Raw genomic sequence first — 22,763 nt, forward strand, 5'->3', positions numbered from 1 at the left:
GGGGGACCCTAGCACGCCACTCCGCCTGATGGTCTAGCAGATGTGGAGGCATGGCATCTACCAAGTCAGGTACATACGGGTCCCATGTCACCTGTAAATACACATCAACAGTAATATTATGAATATGTTAGTTCGCAACAAGTACAATGTTAAAACAAAAAAGCTAAAACTGTATTTTAAATTGTTACCTGGTCCTCGGTGAGTCGGTCTAGGGCGTCTCGGTAATACGGAAGACCCCTCGCCGCATGAGCATGTGTCAGCCTGGGTACCACCCACCTAATATCGAACAATGTTTCAGTTAACAACCCCGCGCATTAAATAAAGCCTAACTCAATGAAAGTTGTATCGAACCTGCAACCATATGCCTCATCCGGTGTAGGGAGCGGGGGAGCATCGTACGCCTGGTACTGGTCGTCCTGGTCCTGCTCCCCCCGACGGTGTATCGCAGGTCTGCCTGGTCTGCCTACATGGATATGCTCCCAAGCCCAGAACTGGCACACAGAGACACAAAACTAGCTTCAGTATGAAATATGTAAGTGCGTGGTGAAATAGTTTTTTTGGTACAGAAATAAGTGAGGTACCTGGAGGACAATCAGGGGACCTCCAATCTCGTTAGCACCTACGTGGGATGCTCTGCACAGCTGGCGATACAACGTCGCCAGACAGGCGCTACCCCAGCTGTAGCCTCGGATATGATCCCAGTCGTGGTCCAACAGCTGCATGTAAATGAGCTGGAGATGGCTCCCGCTCTTATTCCCGAACAACACGCCCGAGATGAGGAAGAACAAGTACGCCCGGGCGTATCTCTGAACCTGGGCGTCATCAGCCCCTGGTGGTAGCTCACGGAAAGTCTCACGGACCCAGCCGGTCCTCAACCCGGATCCCCTAATATCGGCGGGACCTGGCTGGACACCAAGTACCCGACCAACCAAACCGACGGGATCGACTAACGCATTTTAGGATTATCGAAATCTAGAGCGAGGTAAATTATCAACACTGAAATAAGACTCTTCTCACCTATAACAACTTCACTTTCAACAACTTCATCAATTTCAACAATTTCATGAACAATTTGAATTATTTCAACAATTTCAACCTAAACTATTTCAATAATTTCAACAATTTCATCTCTTCTCACCAATTTCAACCATTAACAACTTCAACATTTTCACCATCATCAACTTCACCAATGTCATGAACAATTTCAATAACAATGTACCACATCACCATCAATAATTATCAACAATGTACCACATTTTCATTAATAATTAGCAACAATTACAGGCAATTGACATGAATTAACAACAAGTAAGAGCAATTACATACAATTCACAATAATTAACCACAATAACTATGCAATTACACTAAATTCAATTTAGGGCTAACCACGAAATTGAGTGAGTGAGTGTGAGAGGGAGGAGGGCAGCAGCAAGGTGGCGGCAGCAGCGGTGGCGCAAGGGTGGGCGGCGGCGGCAATGCGGGTGTTTGAGTACGGTCGTGGTTTAGTGTGAGAGGGAGGAGGGAAAGCGTTGAGGTTGAGTTCTTGCGCATTCTGCTGAAGTGAACATATATGGCCATGAAACGCTGTCCCGGACAGCGTTTCATTTAAAAAAAAACAGGGAATAAAACGCTGTCTCGGACAGCGTTTTACCCATTGAATTTTTTTTAAAAAAAACCCAAGGATAAAACGCTGTCCGAGACAGCGTTTTATGCCCTACTGAATTTAAAAAAAAACAGAAGGTAAAACGCTGTCCGAGACAGCGATTTACCCTGGAAGCTTAGTTTGGTAAATAGTTTTGCCACGCTACCATTTTTGTCAATAGTTTCCGTTTAAAGCTCAATTTGGTAAAACGTCCCAATATCTAGCCTCTTGCTTGATAATTTTGTCACAACTTCATTTTCATGCATTATTGTAAGTTTCTTTTTTTTTCTTTTTTTTTTTTTTTTTTTTTTTTTTTGACTTACAAAGTCTTTGTGGTCTTGTTTGTCTATATAAGGAGCATATAATGGAAGGACTTAAATGTATGTACCAAAATAGTAAACTACAAATCTTATCAGTTTTGCTTGTTTGCAAGTGTGATATCCTTCACTTAACTTTTTTTTTTCTTCAATGGCTAACCTTGGCAACCCTTCCATAGCTATTTCAACCGCCACCACTTGTTTGTTCATGGTAGCAACCCTATTGTTTAGCCAACACCTTACAGGTATATTTAATTGCGGCATTTTAACTTCAATACGTACTATTCATGTTTTATACTCTTTAACCATCTTTTATGTGAGATATTTTAGGTATATCTATCTTTAAAATCTCAACTTCTTTTACATTGACTTAATTAATTAATTGTAAGAATGCTGAATGGGTCTTATTTCTTAGGGTCCACGTTATTAACTTACATCATTATAGTTTAAGCTTACATAATTGATGTCATGCCTATGTTTTATTAATATATACTTCGTACTTTATAAAATAAATTGTCACAATAATGTTCATTTAGCCTTTATTTATTTTGTGATTGATATTATTAAGAAGAAAAACTTATAAAAAAAAAAAAAAATTAATGTCGACATTGGCTTATACAGAGGCACAAATTGGAGTAGCCTATGGAAGGGACGGAGACAACTTACCATCACCACAAGATGTAGTAAACCTCTTCAAATCCAACGGCATCGGCGCGATGAGGCTATACTATCCCGACCATGCCACGCTTAACGCGTTACAAGGATCAGGCATCCGACTCACCCTAGGCGTCCCTAACGACAACATTCAGTTGGTAGGTTCTAATCTCTCAGCCGCAAAACAATGGGTGCAAGCCAACGTTGTTCCCTTTGCATCATCGATTAAATACATTTTGGTAGGAAACGAAATTTCCCCAAATGATCAGAAAGCCTCATCAGTCTTACCAGCTATGCAGAATGTTTTAAATGCCCTAAATGCGAACAATTTAGGTGGCCAAATTAAGGTTTCCACGTCCATTGGTACAGATCTAGTCGTAAACGCCTACCCACCATCTAGTGGTCAATTTGGTAACACCAACTACATTATACCTATAGTGGACTTCATAAAAAGCAATGGTTCACCTTTGATGGTTAACATTTACCCTTATTTTGCTTACGTAAATAATCGACAACAAATTTCACTTGACTATGCATTATTTACCGCACCCGGTACAGTTGTTACGGACTCTAAAAATGGGAAAAATTACCAAAATTTATTTGATGCCTTAGCGGATGCTACGTATGCGGCTCTTGATAGGGTTGGTGCACCTGAAGTTTCATTGGTCACATCCGAAAGCGGGTGGTCGTCAAAAGGTGGGTTCGCAGCATCAGCCGCGAATGCGAGGACGTACTACACCAATTTGATGATGCATGTAAAGAAAGGGACTCCGTTGAAACCAGGGAGGCCCATTGAGACTTTCTTATTTTCCATGTTTGATGAAGATAAGAAACCAGGGGATGAAACTGAACGTAATTTTGGGCTTTTTAGTCCTAATCAGCAGCCCAAGTATGGCCCATTGAACTTTAATTGATAATACTCTCTATAACTTATGGGCTGGACAGCCCTTGTTGTGTATGTTAGATTTGGCCCAAGTGTGGTTGTGGGCCTGCTATTGACTAAGTCAATGGTAAGCCTAATTTCTTGTTTATCACTTCACTTTGTAAGTTTGTAATGCTATTTCTTTTTCGTGTTGCTATTAAAATTTCACAAGTACTTTTTTTTTTTTAATGTTTGTCAATGTAAACCTCTGAATATCAATATTATCATACGAGTATTGTGTTTTTGTAAAAATTAAAAATAAGTTTATTGTTTGTAGGTACAAATTAAAGCAAATCTAATAAGATTTACATAGTTATATTTTTTCCTAACGTATTAATCACTGAATCGATGGTGAAAGAGAAATTTACAATGCTTTCTCCATTATTATTATTTACTTGTATTTTGTAATGTAAGATATTAAAGTGTGCCTACTGCCTTGTCGTGCAACCAATGTTAATAATTTAGAGAGCTAAACATTGAGTAACTCTTAAATATTTGTAAATAAATGACTTTGAACAATGCAATATGGACCTATTCTGATAGAACTGATTGGAGCTGAATTGAATATTTTATGAGAGAAAGAAATTAAAAACTGAACAAATTGGACTGAACTGAAAATAAGCTAGAGAGAACAGGCCCTACTAATTTGTTTTACAAAGATAACTAGGTTGCACATTTTTTAAGTTCTTTTATTAAGATAAAGAGTTATAAAATTAATTTATACTAAGACTAAGAGGACGGATACATAGTATTATATACATTTGGAAGGATTGCATTATTATAATTTTGTCTCACTAAAAAGATAAGAACAAATCAAAATGCTCAAAGACCTAACTACTAGAAAATCGGGACTCGATTAATTAGTCATACGTAGACCATAACATGTGTATAATCAACAAGTCAAGAGGAAAACAAAACTTGTGGAAATTCTGATATGGACTAGTTAGTTACGTAATAAATAGGTTAGACTTTTCAATTTTGGAGTGTTCAAGGTTTACAAAGCTACGCTAAGCCACGTACAAGGCACTAGGCATGCACGCCACATATTCATACTCAGCTGGCACATAATATCTCAGCTATACTCGTTTTAAATTAATTGTACGTTAGCTTTTAATTAATTTCATTTCGCGTGATGAACTCAACAAAAAGATCTACGTAGTATAAGAAATTAATATGTTAGAAGATAGATGATTTCTTAAGGAGGCTAAACATTCGGATCATTATATACCTAAAATGGAGTGATGGTCGTCATACTTAGGGTACAATTCAATTATGAATCAAGTAATCTGATTCGATCATTCGAGTTATGTGAAGTCTTGAATAGATCAATTGTGAGTTACATAGACAATTTCCTCAAGCTTGCTTCCCTCCCTCAAACTAATTAATTAGTATCAATTTTTCTTATTTTGTCTTTGTCATGACCCCTATCTCAAATTCTCAATATTCAAGATCCCCTACATACTTTTGTGTACAGTCTGTATACACCAAATGCATTAGTTTAAAGGTTTCAATCAATAAGCTCATATACTAACTCCGTTTCATATTAGAGATGATTCGTTCATATTAGTGCAACAAGTAGCTCATTTTTGTAAATATAAAAAATTCAATTGATGCACATAATGTGAAACGGAACGAATAGTATTAACAAATTTCTAACCACATCACAAGTTAATCCATAAAGGGGCTGCTATATACGCAAGAAAACGTTCAGCCTGGCCTAATCATATTTTTTTTAATGCGATTTGAAATGTTGTAGATAAAGGACATAATTTGCGTTTGAAATAATATACCAAGCAGCCATATTGTTAGACTCATTCATATTTATTATTTATTTTTTAATTATAGTGTGGACTTTTCAGCTACTCCAATTTCCTTATAAATATTGACCTTTGCATGATAATGTAATCAACAATTAAAACTATTAAACTTTGTTCTTAAGTAAATTCAATCTCAAATGGGGTTAATAAGCAAACCTTCTGCGGTTGCTACTTTGCTGCTTCTTGCAACATTTCTACCTAGTCTTCAAGTAACAGGTATGCAAAATGCTTAAATATTTGTTATTCTTTAGTTATAGTAGTATAACTTGAACTTAATTAAAGTGGTAGAGAAAAAACAATCTTATAGATCTAATATAATTTGTTTCATGTAATGCAGAGGCGCAAATTGGTGTATGTTATGGAAGAAATGGGGACAATCTACCATCCCAACAAGAAGTGGTTACGATGTACAAAAATAATGGAATAACACGTATGAGACTATATGATCCCGACCAAGGATCCCTCCAAGCCCTTAGAAATTCAAACATAGGGCTAATCCTTGATGTCCCTACCGACAAAGTCATCTCACTCGCGAATGCTGCAAATGCAAGGACATGGGTCCAAAACAATGTAGTCCCTTACGCGTCTAATGTGAATTTTCGTTACATTTCAGTAGGTAACGAAATCATGCCTGGTGAGGCCGCGGCAGGATCGGTCTTACCTGCCATGCAAAATGTCCAAAATGCCCTTAATGCAGCTAACTTAGGTGGTAAAATCAAAGTCTCCACAGCAATCAAGAGTCAGATTGTTTCGGGTTTCCCACCTTCTGCCGGTGTTTTTACATCTTCACAATACATGAATCCAATTGTTAACTTTCTAAAGAGTAACAATGCTCCTTTATTAGCCAATATCTATCCATACTTCTCTTACCTTGGTACTGATTCTATAAAACTAGATTACGCGCTCTTTACTTCACCCAACGTCCAAGTTACTGATCCAAATAACGGTTTGAAGTACCAAAACCTATTTGATGCACTAGTGGACACGGTGTATGCTGCATTGGCAAAGGCTGGAGGCCCTAACGTACCAATTGTCGTGTCCGAAAGCGGGTGGCCTTCGGCTGGTGGTGATAGACGTGGTGCTGCTACCTTTGGTAACGCAGGACAGTATTACAAGGGTTTAATAGGCCATTACAAGCAAGGGACTCCCTTGAAGAAAGGAGCAATTGAGACGTATTTATTTGCTATGTTTGATGAGAACAGAAAGAGTGGTGGTACTGAGAATAATTTTGGACTGTTTAGGCCCAATAAGCAGCCCAAATACCAACTCAGTTTCAATTGAAATTTAATTACTCGTATATAGTTTTCTGATATACTTCGTTCGTATAATCGTATGATGTTATAATCATCATAATGAATAAGTGAAATAATGTTACACAGGCTTTGCCTAAATATGTTATAAGTGTTATATACTTTTACTTGTAATAATGTTATTGATATTATGCCCGTCCAAAAAAAGTACTCCGTATTATTGAAATATTATGCACTACTACTGAGCTCATTTAACTATGATAGTATGATACTTCGTATTAATTTTATGACGAGATATTCGTTCAATATTATTGGAATTTCGGTTGCTTAGGCATTGTGGGCCAAATTGCCCACGTACTTTTTGGGCCGCATGCCTTTGGGCCTATAATTATAGAAATGTATGTGTGAAATGTGTATAGAATCGTTCGATATCATTAATATGAATATTTATTTTTGGTGTATAGAGAGTAAAAAAGGCTGATGAGAATTGATTCTAATATCTCTTAAAAGTACTAATTGGATGTTGGTATAGTGGTGATTGGAACTATACTTGCTAGGTTGGAGTAGGACATGTGTTCGATCCCCCACAACAACAATTGGGAGGGGACTGGAAACTAATTTAAAACAAATTAATACACTCTTGTCACTTTCTTTTATTAGTTTTTTTAGTATCAAAAGCTCTTTGTTATATAACTACTAGTATATACAAAAACAAAGATAAAATATCACACGTTTCATTTCTTCATTAAAAACTAAAAATTTCACTTTTTTTTTTTTCCTATTTTTTTATTTGCCAAAATTCTCTTGAAAAGTATTGTAAAAAAAATTATAAGCTACTCCAAATTATATTTTCTTTTCCAATTGGTTATCATCTTTGGTCCATTCAGCTAAGTTTTTTTTTTTTTTTAAAGGAATTTTTAACAAATATCCATCAAATTCCTCTATTCTTTTTTATGATTTCAATCTTCAAGTCCACTTTACTTTAGCGTACACCCCATGCATTTGTTTAAGGTTTCGACCAATAATGATGATGATATACACATTACGTATAATCAAATTCTAATTACCCTCGTCACAAGTTAATTAATAAAATGGCTAGTTACTATACGCAAAAAAAACGTAAGTTCAACCTCGCCTAACCAATTAACCATGATTTGTTTTTTAATGCATTTTGAAATATTGTAGATGATAAAGGACATTTTTGTTTGAAACAATGTACCAAGCAATTATGCAGCTAGTAATATTACTAGACTTTTATTCATACTGATTAATTCTTTTTGAATCATAGTGTGGACTTTGTGCTACTCCAATTTCCTTTAAATATTGCCCTTTTCATAATAATTTAACTACAATTAAAACATAATCTTATCTTAAGCTTAAATATATTTTTTCAATGGAGCTATTAAGCAAACCTTATGCAATTGCTACTTTGCTACTTATTGCAATATTTCTACCTAGCCTTCAAGTAACAGGTATGCCAAATGCTTAATCATTTGTCTTTCTTTAGTAGTATATATAGTAGTAAAGATTTTTTATGATAAATGGAAGCGAGTAATAAATTTTATTCATGTAATTTGTTTCATGTAATGAAGAGGCGCAAATTGGTGTATGTTATGGAAGACTCGGGAACAACCTACCATCCCAACAAGAAGTAGTAGCGTTGTATAGAAATAACGGAATAACACGAATGAGATTGTATGGTCCCGATCCAGGGTCTCTCCAAGCCCTAAGAAATTCAAACATAGGGCTAATCCTCGACGTGCCTAACTCCGATGTCACATCACTGGGCTCTAATGCTGCAGCCGCAAACACCTGGGTCCAAAACAATGTAGTCCCTTACGCGTCAAATGTAAATTTTCGTTACATTTCAGTAGGTAACGAAATCACGCCTAATGATGCTGTTGATAAGTATTAGGTGACTCGTACTTCGTAGCTTTGTCCGCCCGATCGGGCGGACATTGCCCGGTCTGACCGGGCGGTGGGGGTTGGATACGTTGAAGCATTCGTATGGAGTCTTCTTCTCGCGCCCGATCGGGCAGACCTTGCCCGGTCTGACCGGGCGGAGAAGGAAAAATACGGAACGCGGATTTTGCGGTTTTAGGTTATCTTATTTTATTATCTTTTTGCCCAAGTATCTTTTAATTAGGGATTAATATAAAACCTCCCTAATATCAGTATTAGGGTGAAGAGAGAGAGAGTGAGAGCCGTTCTTGAGAAATACAAGAATCATCTTTGTAATCTTTGCAGTTTATAGTGAAATCATTCGATCTCGGTGCCCGTGGACGTAGCTATCACATCGATAGTGAACCACGTAAATTCTTGGTGTTGTTCTTATTGTTTGTGTTTCGGATGAAAACAATCGAATCTCGGAAGATCCTTTTATCTTGAGGGAACTTGGTCTCGGTCCGAACGACGCAGGAGCCGAGGGTTTCCTGCACAACAAATACACGTAAACTAGCCTCGGGGGGACGCCGAGGAAGGCCCCTCCGATGCTTAAGTCAGTATATTAGAGAGAGAAAGCTGTGCAAGAGTTTAGTTGCTTGAGGCTTTATTGTCTTACCAAGAATTGACCAAATTGTTGGCTTTTATACCTTGGCTAATGAAGGAGGCGGATTGGGCCCGGAAGTCAGTTGGGCTGGGCCAAGCTGATTGGGCCGTTGACTGACCTTGACATGGCTTTGAGGATGTTGATTTTTGACTTTAGCACATTTGGAGAGTTGAACCTTAACCTTGGGCTTTTAATTGGATCATTCAGTGACCAGGCCCAATTGGACTAAATTGGACCCAAACAACTTGCCCCCCAGACCCGATTTGGAAGGATGACGGGTCGGGTTTGATTTAATCAGAAAAGGAGGGAAGTGAATGATTTGTTAATCCAAAAATGTGAATTTAAACCATAATTAACCCATGATTAATGAGATAACAACAGTTAATGTGGATAATTGCGGAAGTTGGACGGGTAGTGGGCGATTTAACTGCAAGGTCGTGTGTTTAACGGTTACTTAGTGGGGTGCTTGAGAGAAATTGAAACGCAGACTCCTTGAATTCCCATTTCTGGAGATATAAATAGAGGCGCGTCCTCTCTCCCCACTCATTCATCAACACAAACCCAGAATTCTCAAGAACGCTCAAGAGCCCGCATCAAAACTTCGCAAATTCCCCGAGCATTAAGCTTAGAAGCTGAGACTTGTCACTACCAATTCGTAAATCGGCGGCTTTTGCTTCAGATCAAGGTAAATTCCTTTGATTTTATTTCATTTTTCTTCGACTTTGCACTCTTTCCCCTTTTTCGACTTTTTCCTTCGAAATAGTCCATGGCAAGAGGAGTTAGAGGTAGAGCCCGTGCTCCAAGAAGAGCAAGGCCGATTCCCGATCCTAGGAATAGGATTGGGACCTGGAATGGTCGAAGGCCGGAGTCTGACCCTGCTGATGGGATTAGGGCGACTCCCCTTTCCTCGGCTCCTCCTCAAAGAACGGATGAGCCGAGTGCTTCTGGACGGGACGATGAAATTCCCGCTGTCCTTTGGGATATCCTCCCTGGGTTTTCAGAGTGGGAGAATGCCGAAGTCGCTTCGGCCATGATAAAGAACCGCCCCTACTCATGGTGGGTAGAGAACGCCGATCAATATCGATTTGCCGAGCAAATTGAGTTGCACTACGGCATTTTTGAAGCTGATGGATATTGGTGCCGAATGCCCTCAGCATCCGATAGAATCCATCGTCCACCCCCGGGGTATGTGGGGGTGTACACGAGACAGCTTCAGTATGGGCTGAGGTTCCCTTTGGACGTTTTCGTCCGAGACTTGCTGATCCATTACAACATTTCCCTGTGCCAGCTGACCCCCACCAGCATCCGAAGGGTGATGACATACCTATGGGTCTGCAAGTTCTTCAGATACGTGCCGAACCTGCACTGCTTCCGAAAGCTCCATCGGCTAGTGCCAAATATTCAGAGTGGGCACGGAAGCCATGGTTCTGGGTGGTATCGGATTGAGTCCCGGCCCCAATATTTGACCATGTGGCCAAATGACTCTTCAGACAAGGACTGGAGAGGTCAATGGATTTGGGTTAGGGCACCCATAGATCCGGGCCACCCTTGTGTCTTCAGCGCTCCCCGGTATCTTGCCGAGCCGGATCCTGATATGGGAAGTTTAGGTCCTCCCGAAGATAGCGGGCCAGACCCGAACCTTAATCAGCAGAACATCTTCGGCAAGCTGCCGAACCGGGGAGGCAGCGGCCGAATGCAGCATATCCCGGAGACTTGGCTCCCCGATACGCACTATGTTTTCCAAGAGAATATGCTGGCAGCTGTCGGCCTCAGCCGAAAGTTTAGGGATGGTAATCTTCTTCGGCTGGGGCCGAGGCCTTTTAATTATCTCTTTTTCTTCTCTCGCTTTGCTTTTTTATGCTGTGCCAACATATCTGAGCTAAACTTTTTCCCTTTCCTTTTTTCAGAGCGGGACGAGACCAACGTTGGTATTAACTACGCTCGTCTTGGTGTTAACCGAGAGCGAGTTGTAACTGAACGGGCCCCGTCTATCACTGAGCCGAGGCATAGGGAAGTTCATCTGGACTCTTCCCACTTCCAAATTGAGGCTGTCGCTCTGTATCAGAGGCAGAAGCCTTGGTGGAAGAAGAGAGACCCTTGGTTTCAGCTGCTGAACGAAGAAGCTGAAGCTGCCCGCACAGCCGAAGAGGTTGCACGGGTACTTGAGGCTTGTGAAGGAGGAGAAGGGTCCTCCAGAGCTGCTGAAGCCGAAGCTGCAGCTAGAGCAGCTGAAGAAGACGAGGCTTTGCTGAAGACCTCGGTGAGCTTTCAGACAACTTTTTTTCTTTTCTTCTTCTTCTTTTTTTTTACTCACACTCTTCTTCCCCCCTGTCTGTTACAGTCTGAAGAGAGTAACAGACACAGAGAAGGCAAAGCTCCTGTTCGTCCCGAAGATCAAATACAAGAGTCTTCAGACTCAGATATGGACGAGCAGCCTCTTCTGAAAAGGCGCCGAAGGATGGCCATCATCGGCCCTCATGACTTTCAGCAGAGGCCGATGACCATCGGCGTCGCAATAAGGGAACCTGAGGAAGGCAATGGATCGCCGAGGGTTCCCCAGCCAACACCCCAATCTCCTCAAAAGACCCCTCCGCCACCTCCTGAGATGGAGGTGGATCAGAGGACTCCCGAACCTAAGGGAGGGGTCCAAGAAGAAATCAAGGAGAGTGCTGCTGAGCACGGAAATAAAGATGCCGTGATGTCAAGTGCTGAAGGCTTCACGGCAGATATCGCAAGAGAGGTTGAGGCTTTCGTCCTCACCCCTGAAGAAGAGGAGGTCATAGTACTTGACTCCTCTGAGAAGGACGATGCTGAGACAACCAAAGCTAATCAAGCTCCATCGTCGTCCTTCCCTTCTTTCCAGACTCTGCATTCTGGAGAAATGGGTTTCTCGGCCCCCCGAATTCCAATCCCAGATCACATCTGGGACCTCATATGGGGTCAAAACCGAGAAGGAGCTGCAGCCTACTTCGGCAATTTTGCTGGCATGTCCGAAGTAGACAGGGCAAGGATCTGGTCGCTGAAGGCCACTGCTGGGATGGGCGAATCCAGTAGATCAGTTCCTGACCCAGCCAGGTCTAACCAACTGCTGATGATGCAGGTAATTTTCCTTCATTTCCTCCGAAATTCAGCTCTATTTTTTTCTTATTACTTTTTTTTTTTTTGTCTTCCTGTTTTCAGTTCGTGCACAATCAGACTCTCACTGTAGAGCTGATTGATACCCTACAAGATAGGGTAGACGCTGCTGTGCACGAAAGGAAGGTGGCTGAAGAGGAAGTTAAGCTTGCTAAGCTGAAGCAAGCAGCAGCTGAAGAGAAGCAGCAGGAGGTTGAGGAGTACGGTAAAAAAGCTGCCGAAGCTCTGAAAACCTTCTGCGATGCTATGGAGATGGAGGTTTTTCCCCCACTGATGGAAGGGGAAAAATTCCTCCAGGAGCATATGGGAGTGGACGTCTCCAAATTCAAGGCTGCTATTGAGAGCCGAATTCAAGAAGGAACTGCTGCACAAGCTGAAGTGCAGCAGCGTCTAGAGGCTCTTGAAGCCAGCCGAATGGCTGCTGAAGAGTTGCTCTTGGCCAAAGACGTCCAACTCTCAGAGGCTGCTGCTGCTGCTGAAGCTCAAAGAGCTAAATTCCAAGAGGCTGAGGATCAACTGCTGATCCAGAAAGTTGAAGTGGCCCAAGCTCAGACAAAGGCTCTCCAAATTCAGCAAGAGCTGAATGAGCTGAAGGGGTCCTCCTCCAAAGTCGCTGAACAGCTGAAGAAATCCAAGGAAGACTTGGAGGAGACCCAGAAGAAGCTGGCTGATGCTGAGGCTTTACTCAAAGTCCGTGTTTACACCCAAGAGGAATATGAGATGGGTTTCAGAAACGGATTCCGAGTATGCCGAAGACTCTGCCTTCATGCTGAGCCGAAGCTGGACTGGTCTAAATGTGCTGAGTGGGTCCAGAATCCCGAAGACCCTCACATGAAGTATGCAACTCCAGCTGAAGCTGAAATTCTTAAGGCTGAGGAAGCCGAAGAGGAAGCTGAAAGACTGGAGTTGGAAGCTGAGCAGAGGGAAAGGGAGGCTCGGCAAAGTGCAAAGCCCGCCTCTTCTGCTGCTGGGGCTGAGGCCACCATGGGACTCAACGCTGATCAGTCTGATCCTCCGGCTGAAGCATAGGAACTCGGGCAGTCGTCTTCAGAATCTTGCGGTTCATCATGTGCTTAACTTTAGACTTGCCGCTTTCTGAATTTTTGCCTTTTGTTTTTTTTTTGCTTCAGCTTGCCTTATCGTACAACAGCTTATTATATTTTTATTTTGCCTGTACGTATTTCGGCAGCTGTTACTTTCCGCTTGTGGGCGGCTGCCGACTATTTTTGTAATTCAACATTTTTATTTCAAAGAAGTTCACTTTCTCAGCTTTCTTGTGTATTTTTTTTTTCTTCGCTTTACCAGTCTTCGCACTTTACTGCTTTCTTTGAATGATCTTTCAAATATTTGCTAAGTGCAGAACTTCGGCTAGCGAGAATCATTTCTGCTGAGACTTCTTTTTGCCGTTTGTACTCGGATGTTTTCAACTTGTGAAAAAACTGACATAAGTATCAAACTTCGGCTGAGCTGAAGGGTATTAGATCAGTTGTGCCATTTCTCTATTTCCCTCTGCCCCCCCAGAAATCTGAAGATGAGGTCTTCTGAATTCTGGAATGGCTGATAATTTTTCTCGGCTAAGCCGAGGATCTTTGAACACTTTGCTTTATTTTCTACATCTGTTTTTAAAGTACTGATTTCCCACCTGAGAGTTTTCACTCTAGAGATGGTACTCTTGTGACACTTTCTTCAATTCATCCAAGGGAACAACTATCCGAAACACCATGCCGGGGCAGCAGTTTATCTGAAGTACGAGGCATCATCATGCAATACTTCAGAGTTGCAACTACCACCCGGAACTGATTCATCCGAAGTACAAGGCATCACTATGCAATACTTCGGGGCTTTATCAGTTCCTATTTTTTAGGCTATGTTTCGGATAAGTCTATGGCCTTTTTGCCCAAAGGAACAGATTCTCCGAAGTACAAGGCATCACTATGCAATACTTCGGGCTTGTATCTTTTTTTGGCAGGTTTTACGGCTTGCCGAGGTACAAGGCATCATTATGCAATACCCCGGACAGCGCCGAATGAAACCTTGAATTTTTGAAAAACCGTAGAAAGCATAAAGACTTAAAGAATACACGCAATCTGAATGAATACTGGCCCGATGGCCTTTTTATAAACAAAATCAGTGTACTTACATAGATTGTACTATCCGAAGGATTTACACATAGTATTTTTTGAGCACATCGGCATTCCAATGGTTTTTCAGCTCGGTGCCATCCATTTGTTTGAGTCTGAAGGTACCGGGCTGAAGCTCTTGATAAATTTCATAAGGTCTCTCCCAAGATGCTGAGAGTTTGCCATGAATGCGACTTTTTTGAACAGCTGCAGCATTCCTCAAAACTAAATCCCCAACTCTGAGAGGTCGTTGATAGACTCTTCGGTTGTAGGACTTGCTCATTCTGAGCTTGTGTGCAGCCATCCTTTCTCGGGCTAGATCTCTAATCTCGTCAAGGAAGTCGAGGGACTCTTTCATGAGCTGCTCATTTTCCTCGGCTGAGAAGAGATTCACTCGTAGGCTTTCTGAGCCCACTTCCACTGGAAGCACTGCTTCGGATCCATACACCAGCTGAAAAGGTGAATGCCCCGTTGCCTCCTTCTCGGTTGTCCGGAGTGACCAGAGGGTTCCCGGAAGTTCCTCTACCCACTTGGACTTTTGATCCTCTACTCTTTTTCTGAGAGCGTTAAGGATCTGTTTATTTGCGGCTTCGACTTGGCCATTACTCTGAGGGTGGCAAACCGCGGAGTAAGCCAATTTTATCCCGAATTGATCAGTGTATCGGCGCAAGGGCAGGTTGTCAAACTGTCTGCCGTGGTCGAACACAAAAACTTTTGGGATGCCGAACCGAGTTATTATGTTCTGCCAGATGAACTGTCTGACAGTTTGCTCAGATATGCCTGAAGCAGCTTCCGCTTCAATCCATTTGCTGAAATAGTCGATTCCGACTATCAGCCACTTTCTTTTGTATGGGGCCTCGGGAAAGGGTCCCAGAATATCCAACCCCCATTGTGCAAATGGAAGAGGATTAAGAATTGGCTGGAGATCTAGGCATGGCCGATGGATTACCGGTGCAAATTTTTGGCATTTCTCGCATTTTCTGACCATGTTCTTTGCATCCGAGATCATTGTAGGCCAAAAATACCCTGCCCTGAGAGCTTTGTGGGCTAAGGTTCTCCCTCCTATGTGGTTTCCGCAGATGCCGAGGTGAATCTCTCGGAGAATATAGTCGGCATCCGTTGGACCCACGCATTTCAATAATGGAGCGGAGAAGGATTTTCTGAGGAGTTGGCCGCCGAAGACGAGGAATCGTGAACTGATCCGCTTTATCTTGGAGGCCGAATTCCTATCCTCGGGGAGCTCGTCCCTGAGTTTATAAGCCAGGATGTCATCCATCCAGCTCGGCTCGAGTGCAGCGCAGCAGATTGATATTGCTTCGGCTACACTCTTTTCTCGGCGCACCTCCACATAGACAGAACGGCTTAACTCAGTCAGAGTTGAGCTTGCAAGTTTGGAGAGTGCGTCCGCTTGAGCATTTTGACCCCTTGGGATCAGCTCTACTTCGAAAGATCTCAGCTTCGCAATTGTCGATTTGATCCTTGTGAGGTAAGCTGCCATTGAAGGCTCTTTAGCCTCATACTCCCCCCGGATCTGATTGGCGACCAGCTGAGAATCTGTCTTGAGGTAGACATGCTCGGCTTCCAACGATATGCACAGGTCTAAGCCAGCAATGGCTGCTTCATATTCGGCCTCGTTGTTAGAGGCTTTGAATGAAAATTTTAGTGCATACTCGAAGGTTTTGCCTTCGGGAGAGGTAATGACGACCCCTGCCCCCGAACCGTTCACGGTGGAGGACCCATCCGTGAAGACGGTCCAGATTTTCCTCCTTGCATCCAGAGTCTCCTGATAGGAGCACTCGGCCAAGAAGTCTGCCAAGGCTTGCGCCTTGATGGCTGTTCTCGGCTGATAACCGATACTGAACTCGGTGAGCTCGAAAGCCCACTTTGCTAGTCTACCGGATTTTTCAACCTTGCCGAGGACTTTCTCTAACGGCTGATCAGTTAGAACCGCTATTTGATGAGAATCAAAATAGGGTCGCAACTTCCGAGCAGCCACCACCACTGCATAAGCCACTTTTTCTAACAATGGGTAGCGCGTCTCGGCATCCGTCAGGGTGTGGCTGACGAAATAGATCGGCTGTTGAACTTTTTCTTCTTCCCTTAGCAGCACCGCGCTTACCGTGGCTGGACTGACCGCCACGTATAAGTATAGGATGTCTCCTACGACTGGCCTTGCCAGTGTTGGGAGTTGAGCCAGGTGTTCACGGAGCTGCTGAAAGGCTGACTTTTGTTCGTCTCCCCATTCAATGCCTTTTGAATTTTGGAGCTTCAGCGCCTTGAAGAAAGGGAGCCCTTTGTCTGAGGCTCGTGAGATGAACCTGGACAAGGCAGCCATTCTCCCGGCTAGACGCTGAATATCCCTTTTTGTCTTCGGCTCGGGGAGGTCTAAAGCAGCTTGTACTTTGGCGGGGTTTGCATCAATCCCCCTCTTGCTGACCATGAAGCCGAGGAACTTGCCTGACTTCACGCCGAAGACACATTTCTTCGGATTCAGCTTCATTTTGTATTTTCTGAGGGTGGCGAAGGTTTCGGCTAGGTCCGTGACATGATCTTTTTCTTTTATGCTTTTGACGATTGAGTCGTCAACATAAACCTCCATGTTTCGGCCTTTTTGCTCGGCGAAAACCTGATCAACCAACCTCTGATATGTTGCCCCCGCATTTTTCAATCCGAAGGGCATCATTCTGTAATTGTACAACCCGGAACTTGTTATGAACGCTGTTTTAGCTCGGTCCTCGGGGTGCATGAAGATCTGATGGTATCCCGAGAATGCGTCCATGAAACTGAGCAGAGCATGCCCGCTTGTCGAGTCGACCAGTTGGTCGATCCTCGGCAGCGGATAGGAGTCCTTGGGACATGCCCTATTCAGGTCCGTGAAGTCAACGCACATCCTCCAGTTACCATTTGCCTTCTGAACCATTACAACATTGGCCAGCCACTCCGGATACTGACAGGGTTCAATGAACCCAGCATCTAGGAGCTTATCGACCTCAGCTGCGATGTTCTGGTTCTTTTCGGCGGAGTAGTTCCGCTTTTTCTGCTTAATGGGTCGACTGGAGGGGTCGACATTAAGCCTATGGGAGACGAAGTCCGGATCAATCCCGGGCATTTCTGCGGCTGAGAAGGCGAACACGTCTCCACTGGCCCGTAGGAGTTGGACGAGTGCCGCACGGGTGTTTGGCTCCAGTGACGACCCGATGCTAACACATCTGTTCGGATCTCCTACGGTCAGTTCTATTGACTCGGTCAGGTCATCCGTCTCCATGCTCTTAGAGTTGGATTCCTCGAATTCCGGCCTGCTATCAATATTAGCAGACTTTCCTGACCGCGGCTGGCCATCAGAGTCGTTCGGCTCTGAGGCGGAGTCAGCCTTTTGGCCCCCATCAGATTTCTCGTTGTCTGGGGCTTCATTAGCCGAAACGTCTGAGCCTCTCGGCTTTTTGGCGTTTCGGTCCCGGTGCTTTTCCTCCCCATCGCCACGGTCGCCTCGGCGAGACGTGGATGGCTTGAGGTGATTGCATCGGCGGGCTTCTTTTTGACTGCCCTTTATTTTCTCGGAGCGTCCCTCGTCTGAAACGTATATCATGATTTGATGATACGTGGAGACGACTCCTTGAATGCCGTGAATGAGGGGTCTCCCCATGATCACGTTGTATGCAGATGGAGCATCTACGACCAAAAATTCGGCCATGATATTCCTAGCTGCTCGGCCTTCGCCGATGGTGACAGGAAGTGTAATCTTCCCGTCAGGATACGATGAAGAGCCGTTGAATCCAGACACCGGGTAGGGTGCGGGGGCCAGGTGCTCGGCTCCCATCCTCAGCTGGTCGAACGCTCCTCGGAAGAGGATGTTCGCCCCGCTACCGCCGTCGACGAGGGTCCGCCAGACGTTGCGGTTGGCGATGCCCAGAATGATTACTAGTGGGTCATCGTGGGGGTATACCACCCCCTCACAGTCTTCGGCTGTGAACAGGATGTTCGGCGCCGGTGACTGGGACTGCCGAAGCTCAGCCTGATGAATCTGATGGGTTAGACCCCTCAGTTGGCGTTTGGCTGTGCCTCGCGAGATTCCCCCGGAAATAACTAGGATGTCGAGGGACTCCTTGCCCTGAGGTCCCTTATCCTTCTTCCGAGCGAAGTTGAGGTCCTGCCGAGAATCTTTTTCAGCTTTTTTCTCCTCGCGCCTGTCCGCGAGGTATTGGCTCAGGTACCCCTTGCGGACCAGATCCTCAATCTGGTCCTTCAGCTGGACGCAGTCCTCGGTGCGATGTCCGGGTGAGTCATGGAACTCGCACCACTGGTCCTTTCCCCTCGTCTGATGCCAGGGAGGCAACGGACGAGGTTTTTTTGAATCTCCCCTCGTCCTTCGTCGTGCTGAAAATCTTAGCACGGGGAAGGGAGAGTGGAGTGTATGAATCGTACCTTCCCGTGTAGGGAAAGTGTCTTTCCTTCTTCGGCTCGGCAGCAGAGGACGGTTCTGAGGCCTTAGCCTTCCCTTTCCTCTGCGCCGAGACTTCGGGCTGCTGCCCTTTCGGCTTCTCAATTCTCGGACGAGACTGAGACCTGGATCTGTTCCACTCCTCGGCTCGGATGAACCTATCCGATGCTTCCAAGGCTTCCTCCAGGGTCTGCGGGGGATGCATGACCATGAAGTCCAGGAACTTTCCAGCTTGGAGGCCGTTCCGTAGCGCGAACACGGCCAGGCCTTGATCCAGGCTTGTGATTCCGGATGACTCGTTGCTGAAGCGAGTCAGATAGTCGCGGAGGCTCTCGTCCTCCGCCTGCTGCAGACTCATTAGCTCTGCAGTGGTCTTCTCTCGGCGGTTGGCCGTAGAGAATTTGCTCTTGAACTTGTTGGAGAGGTCGTTCCAACCGGTTATGGAGCCTTCCTTGAGCCCTTTGGTGATCCAGGATTGGGCAACACCTTTGAGGGTCGTAGGAAAGTATTTACACCAGGTAGCCTCAGACCTCGGGTTCAGATACATGTGCCCCTCGTAAGAGGCAATGTGATCCTTAGGATCTGAGGTACCATCGTAAGTAATATGTGCCGGGATTTTGACCGTTGGCACATGCTCTTCCAGAATCCACTTCTGGAAGGGCGAGTTCGATGGAACCATGACCGCCTTCCCCTTGTACCCGGCCTCAGGGACCTCGCTCCCTCCTCTCTCAGAGGTGGAAGTGGTTTTCGTCCCCGGCTGAGACAAGGTTGGGTGGGGTCCGGTATCCTCTGGGAAGGTGAGGCGGCTATGCACACTCACCTCCCTCGAACCCAAGCGTTCGTGAACGCTTTGGCGGGCGAATTCCGGGTCCTTGGAGGGCCCCATGGAATTCTGAGCTTCAGAGTGGTCAGAGGGTTGAGGGTTCCTCCTCCTCTCCTTACTGGAGTTTCGGGTGTCCCCTCGCCACCTCTGGCCGAGCTGTCTATGTGGTGGAACTTGTCCACCATCATCCTGACCGATCCTCCTTTTCAGGTTTCTCGGCTGGTGATCATCAGGCATCTGGATTGGAGCCCCTTGAGCTTTAAGGAACTCCATGCAGATGGCCACTGCTCTGGCCACTTCCTCGGTGGAGGGTCCGGAGGGAGGAGTCTCCCGCGGATGTGACCTGGATTGCACGCTATGGCGCGGCGGGGAGTTCCTCGCACCTGAGCCACTCGGTCTCGGGGATGGCCCCGGCTGCCGAGTGTGGTGCGAGGTGTTCTCCTCCTGGAGGCTAGGACCTCTTGAGGCTTCCCTTTCCGGAGAAATGGGGGCCTCCGATTCGGAAGAGGCTTGCTCCGGGGAGGGATAAACCGGCTGGCGTTCCCTCACCGTAATCCGGCCTCCTCCCTTCTTAGCCTTCTTGGAACTCTTTCCACTCTTAGTCATGGCGACTGCCGGAGTGTTTGATGACTGACGCGAAATTTAGTAGCGTTCCCCACAGACGGCGCCAAATTGTTTCGGATGAAAACAATCGAATCTCGGAAGATCCTTTTATCTTGAGGGAACTTGGTCTCGGTCCGAACGACGCAGGAGCCGAGGGTTTCCTGCACAACAAATACACGTAAACTAGCCTCGGGGGGGACGCCGAGGAAGGCCCCTCCGATGCTTAAGTCAGTATATTAGAGAGAGAAAGCTGTGCAAGAGTTTAGTTGCTTGAGGCTTTATTGTCTTACCAAGAATTGACCAAATTGTTGGCTTTTATACCTTGGCTAATGAAGGAGGCGGATTGGGCCCGGAAGTCAGTTGGGCTGGGCCAAGCTGATTGGGCCGTTGACTGACCTTGACATGGCTTTGAGGATGTTGATTTTTGACTTTAGCACATTTGGAGAGTTGAACCTTAACCTTGGGCTTTTAATTGGATCATTCAGTGACCAGGCCCAATTGGACTAAATTGGACCCAAACAGTTTGCATTGAATTTCTTTATTGTTTTCTTGTTTGTTTTCGACCTTTGCTTCCGCTGTCGCACAACAATTGGTATCAAGAGCTCAGGTTCAATCCTTGGAGAGTTTCTTGAAGATAACAATGGCAGGAGATTCAACAATAAGAATTGAGAAGTTTACCGGGAAAAATAGTTTCGGGCTATGGCAAATTAAGATGAAGGCTCTGTTAAAACAACAGCAGATATGGCGTCCGTTGGCTCCAAAGAGTACTACTTCGGAGTCAGGAGACGGACCGACTGACTCGCAGTTAGAAGTTATGGAAGAGAAGGCACACTCTACCATATTACTTAGTCTTGATGATCAAATCATCACGGAGGTTGCTGATCAGGAAACGGCGGCTGGATTGTGGCTGAAGCTGGAGTCATTGTATATGACTAAGTCGTTGACCAACAAATTATTACTGAAACAGCGGTTGTTTAGCCTCCGGATGCAGTCAGGTACTTCCTTACGGGAACATCTAGAAAAACTTAACTCTATTTTGCTTGATTTACGTAATTTAGATGTTAAAATTGATGATGAGGATGCTGCGTTGATTTTACTTGTATCTCTACCGTCTAGCTTTGAGAATTTTGTAGAGTCTTTTGTTGTTGGTAAGGATTCTATAACCTTAGAAGAAGTGAAGGCAGCACTTCATACTAGGGAACTCAGAATGAAAGCTACGAGTGATAATGGGGATAATGGTAGTGGGTTATTTGTTAAGTCCGGAAAGTCTAAAAAGAATAAGGGGTTTAACAAGGGGAACAATGCTGGGTCGGGTGCTGGAAACGGCAAGGATGGATCTAGTAAAACTACTACTAAAACATGTTATTACTGTAAAGAACCGGGTCACTTTAGGAATAATTGTCCGGTGAGGAAAAACAAGTCCCAGGCTGCTGTAGTTGAAGAGAAACCGAATGAGAGCTATAATTCAGAGGAAGATTTAGCATTAGTCAGTTCTGCTAGGTCTGATGATTTATCTGATAACTGGGTTCTAGATTCGGGGTGTTCGTTCCATATGTGTCCACGTCGAGATTGGTTTGATACATATGAACCTCGCAATGGGGGTATGGTTATAGTCGGTAACAATGCTCCATGTAAGGTCACAGGTATTGGTTCCATGAGGTTGAGGACTGTTGATGGGCGGAGGTTAACTTTGACTAATGTACGGCATGTTCCTGCTTTAGGAAAGAATCTGATTTCATTGGGTACCCTGGATGAATTGGGGTACAATGGTGTGTTTTCAGATGGGGAGTTGTGTATTTTCAGAGGTTCTGAGTTGGTACTTAAGGGTATCAAAAGGAACACCCTCTATGTTTTTGAGGGTGTTACACTGCCTAGTTCTGCGGTTTGCGCATCTGTATCTCACCAGGAGATGACTAAGATTTGGCACATGAGGCTTGGTCATATGGGGGAGAAGGGGATGCAGCTATTGTCCAAGAGGGGTCTTCTATCCGGGGTCAAGGTTGCCAACCTTGAATTTTGTGAGCATTGTGTGTTTGGTAAGAAACACAGGTCAAAGTTCAGCAAGGGTGCTCACATTACTGATGCAGTGCTCGATTACATCCATTCAGATTGCTGGGGTCCATCTAGAGTTGAAGGTATGGGAGGTTACCACTATTTTGTGTCATTTGTTGATGACAAGTCCCGATACACATGGCTTAGGTTGCTTAAGTCAAAGGATGAGGCCTTCAAAGTTTTCAAGCAATGGAAAGCTTTGGTGGAAAATCGACAAGGAAGGAAGATCAAGAAGCTACGAACGGACAATGGGCTAGAGTTTTGCAAAGACGAGTTTAATCAGTTCTGTGCAGATGAGGGTATAGGTCGGCATCATACTGTCAGGAAGACACCACAGCAGAACGGTGTAGCAGAACGGGTTAATCAGACACTGCTAGAGAGAGTCCGATGCATGCTCTCCAATGCAGGGCTTGGGAGGAGGTACTGGAGTGAAGCTGTGTTA

At 44.6% G+C, this 22,763-nt stretch overlaps 3 protein-coding genes across 3 annotated transcripts; all 3 read left to right on the forward strand.

Moving 5' to 3' along the window:
- The first annotated feature begins 2,007 nt into the window (after window positions 1-2,007).
- LOC110717180 (glucan endo-1,3-beta-glucosidase-like) lies at window positions 2,008-3,787 on the forward strand. The gene is made up of 2 exons (XM_021895825.1): window positions 2,008-2,204; window positions 2,581-3,787. Exons 1-2 carry the CDS (start codon window positions 2,111-2,113, stop codon window positions 3,525-3,527), a joined length of 1,041 nt encoding a protein of 346 aa, XP_021751517.1. The 5' UTR covers window positions 2,008-2,110; the 3' UTR covers window positions 3,528-3,787.
- Window positions 3,788-5,420: 1,633 nt separating this feature from the next.
- On the forward strand, window positions 5,421-6,840 carry LOC110717159 (glucan endo-1,3-beta-glucosidase-like). Its single transcript, XM_021895799.1, has 2 exons — window positions 5,421-5,568; window positions 5,690-6,840. Exons 1-2 carry the CDS (start codon window positions 5,490-5,492, stop codon window positions 6,631-6,633), a joined length of 1,023 nt encoding a protein of 340 aa, XP_021751491.1. The 5' UTR covers window positions 5,421-5,489; the 3' UTR covers window positions 6,634-6,840.
- A 1,155-nt stretch (window positions 6,841-7,995) lies between these two features.
- On the forward strand, window positions 7,996-8,517 carry LOC110717156 (glucan endo-1,3-beta-glucosidase-like). The gene is made up of 2 exons (XM_021895794.1): window positions 7,996-8,074; window positions 8,195-8,517. Exons 1-2 carry the CDS (start codon window positions 7,996-7,998, stop codon window positions 8,515-8,517), a joined length of 402 nt encoding a protein of 133 aa, XP_021751486.1.
- The last annotated feature ends 14,246 nt before the right edge of the window (window positions 8,518-22,763 follow it).

The sequence above is a fragment of the Chenopodium quinoa genome, unplaced genomic scaffold, assembly GCF_001683475.1.
Source record: "Chenopodium quinoa cultivar QQ74 unplaced genomic scaffold, ASM168347v1, whole genome shotgun sequence".
Lineage (NCBI taxonomy): Eukaryota > Viridiplantae > Streptophyta > Magnoliopsida > Caryophyllales > Amaranthaceae > Chenopodium > Chenopodium quinoa.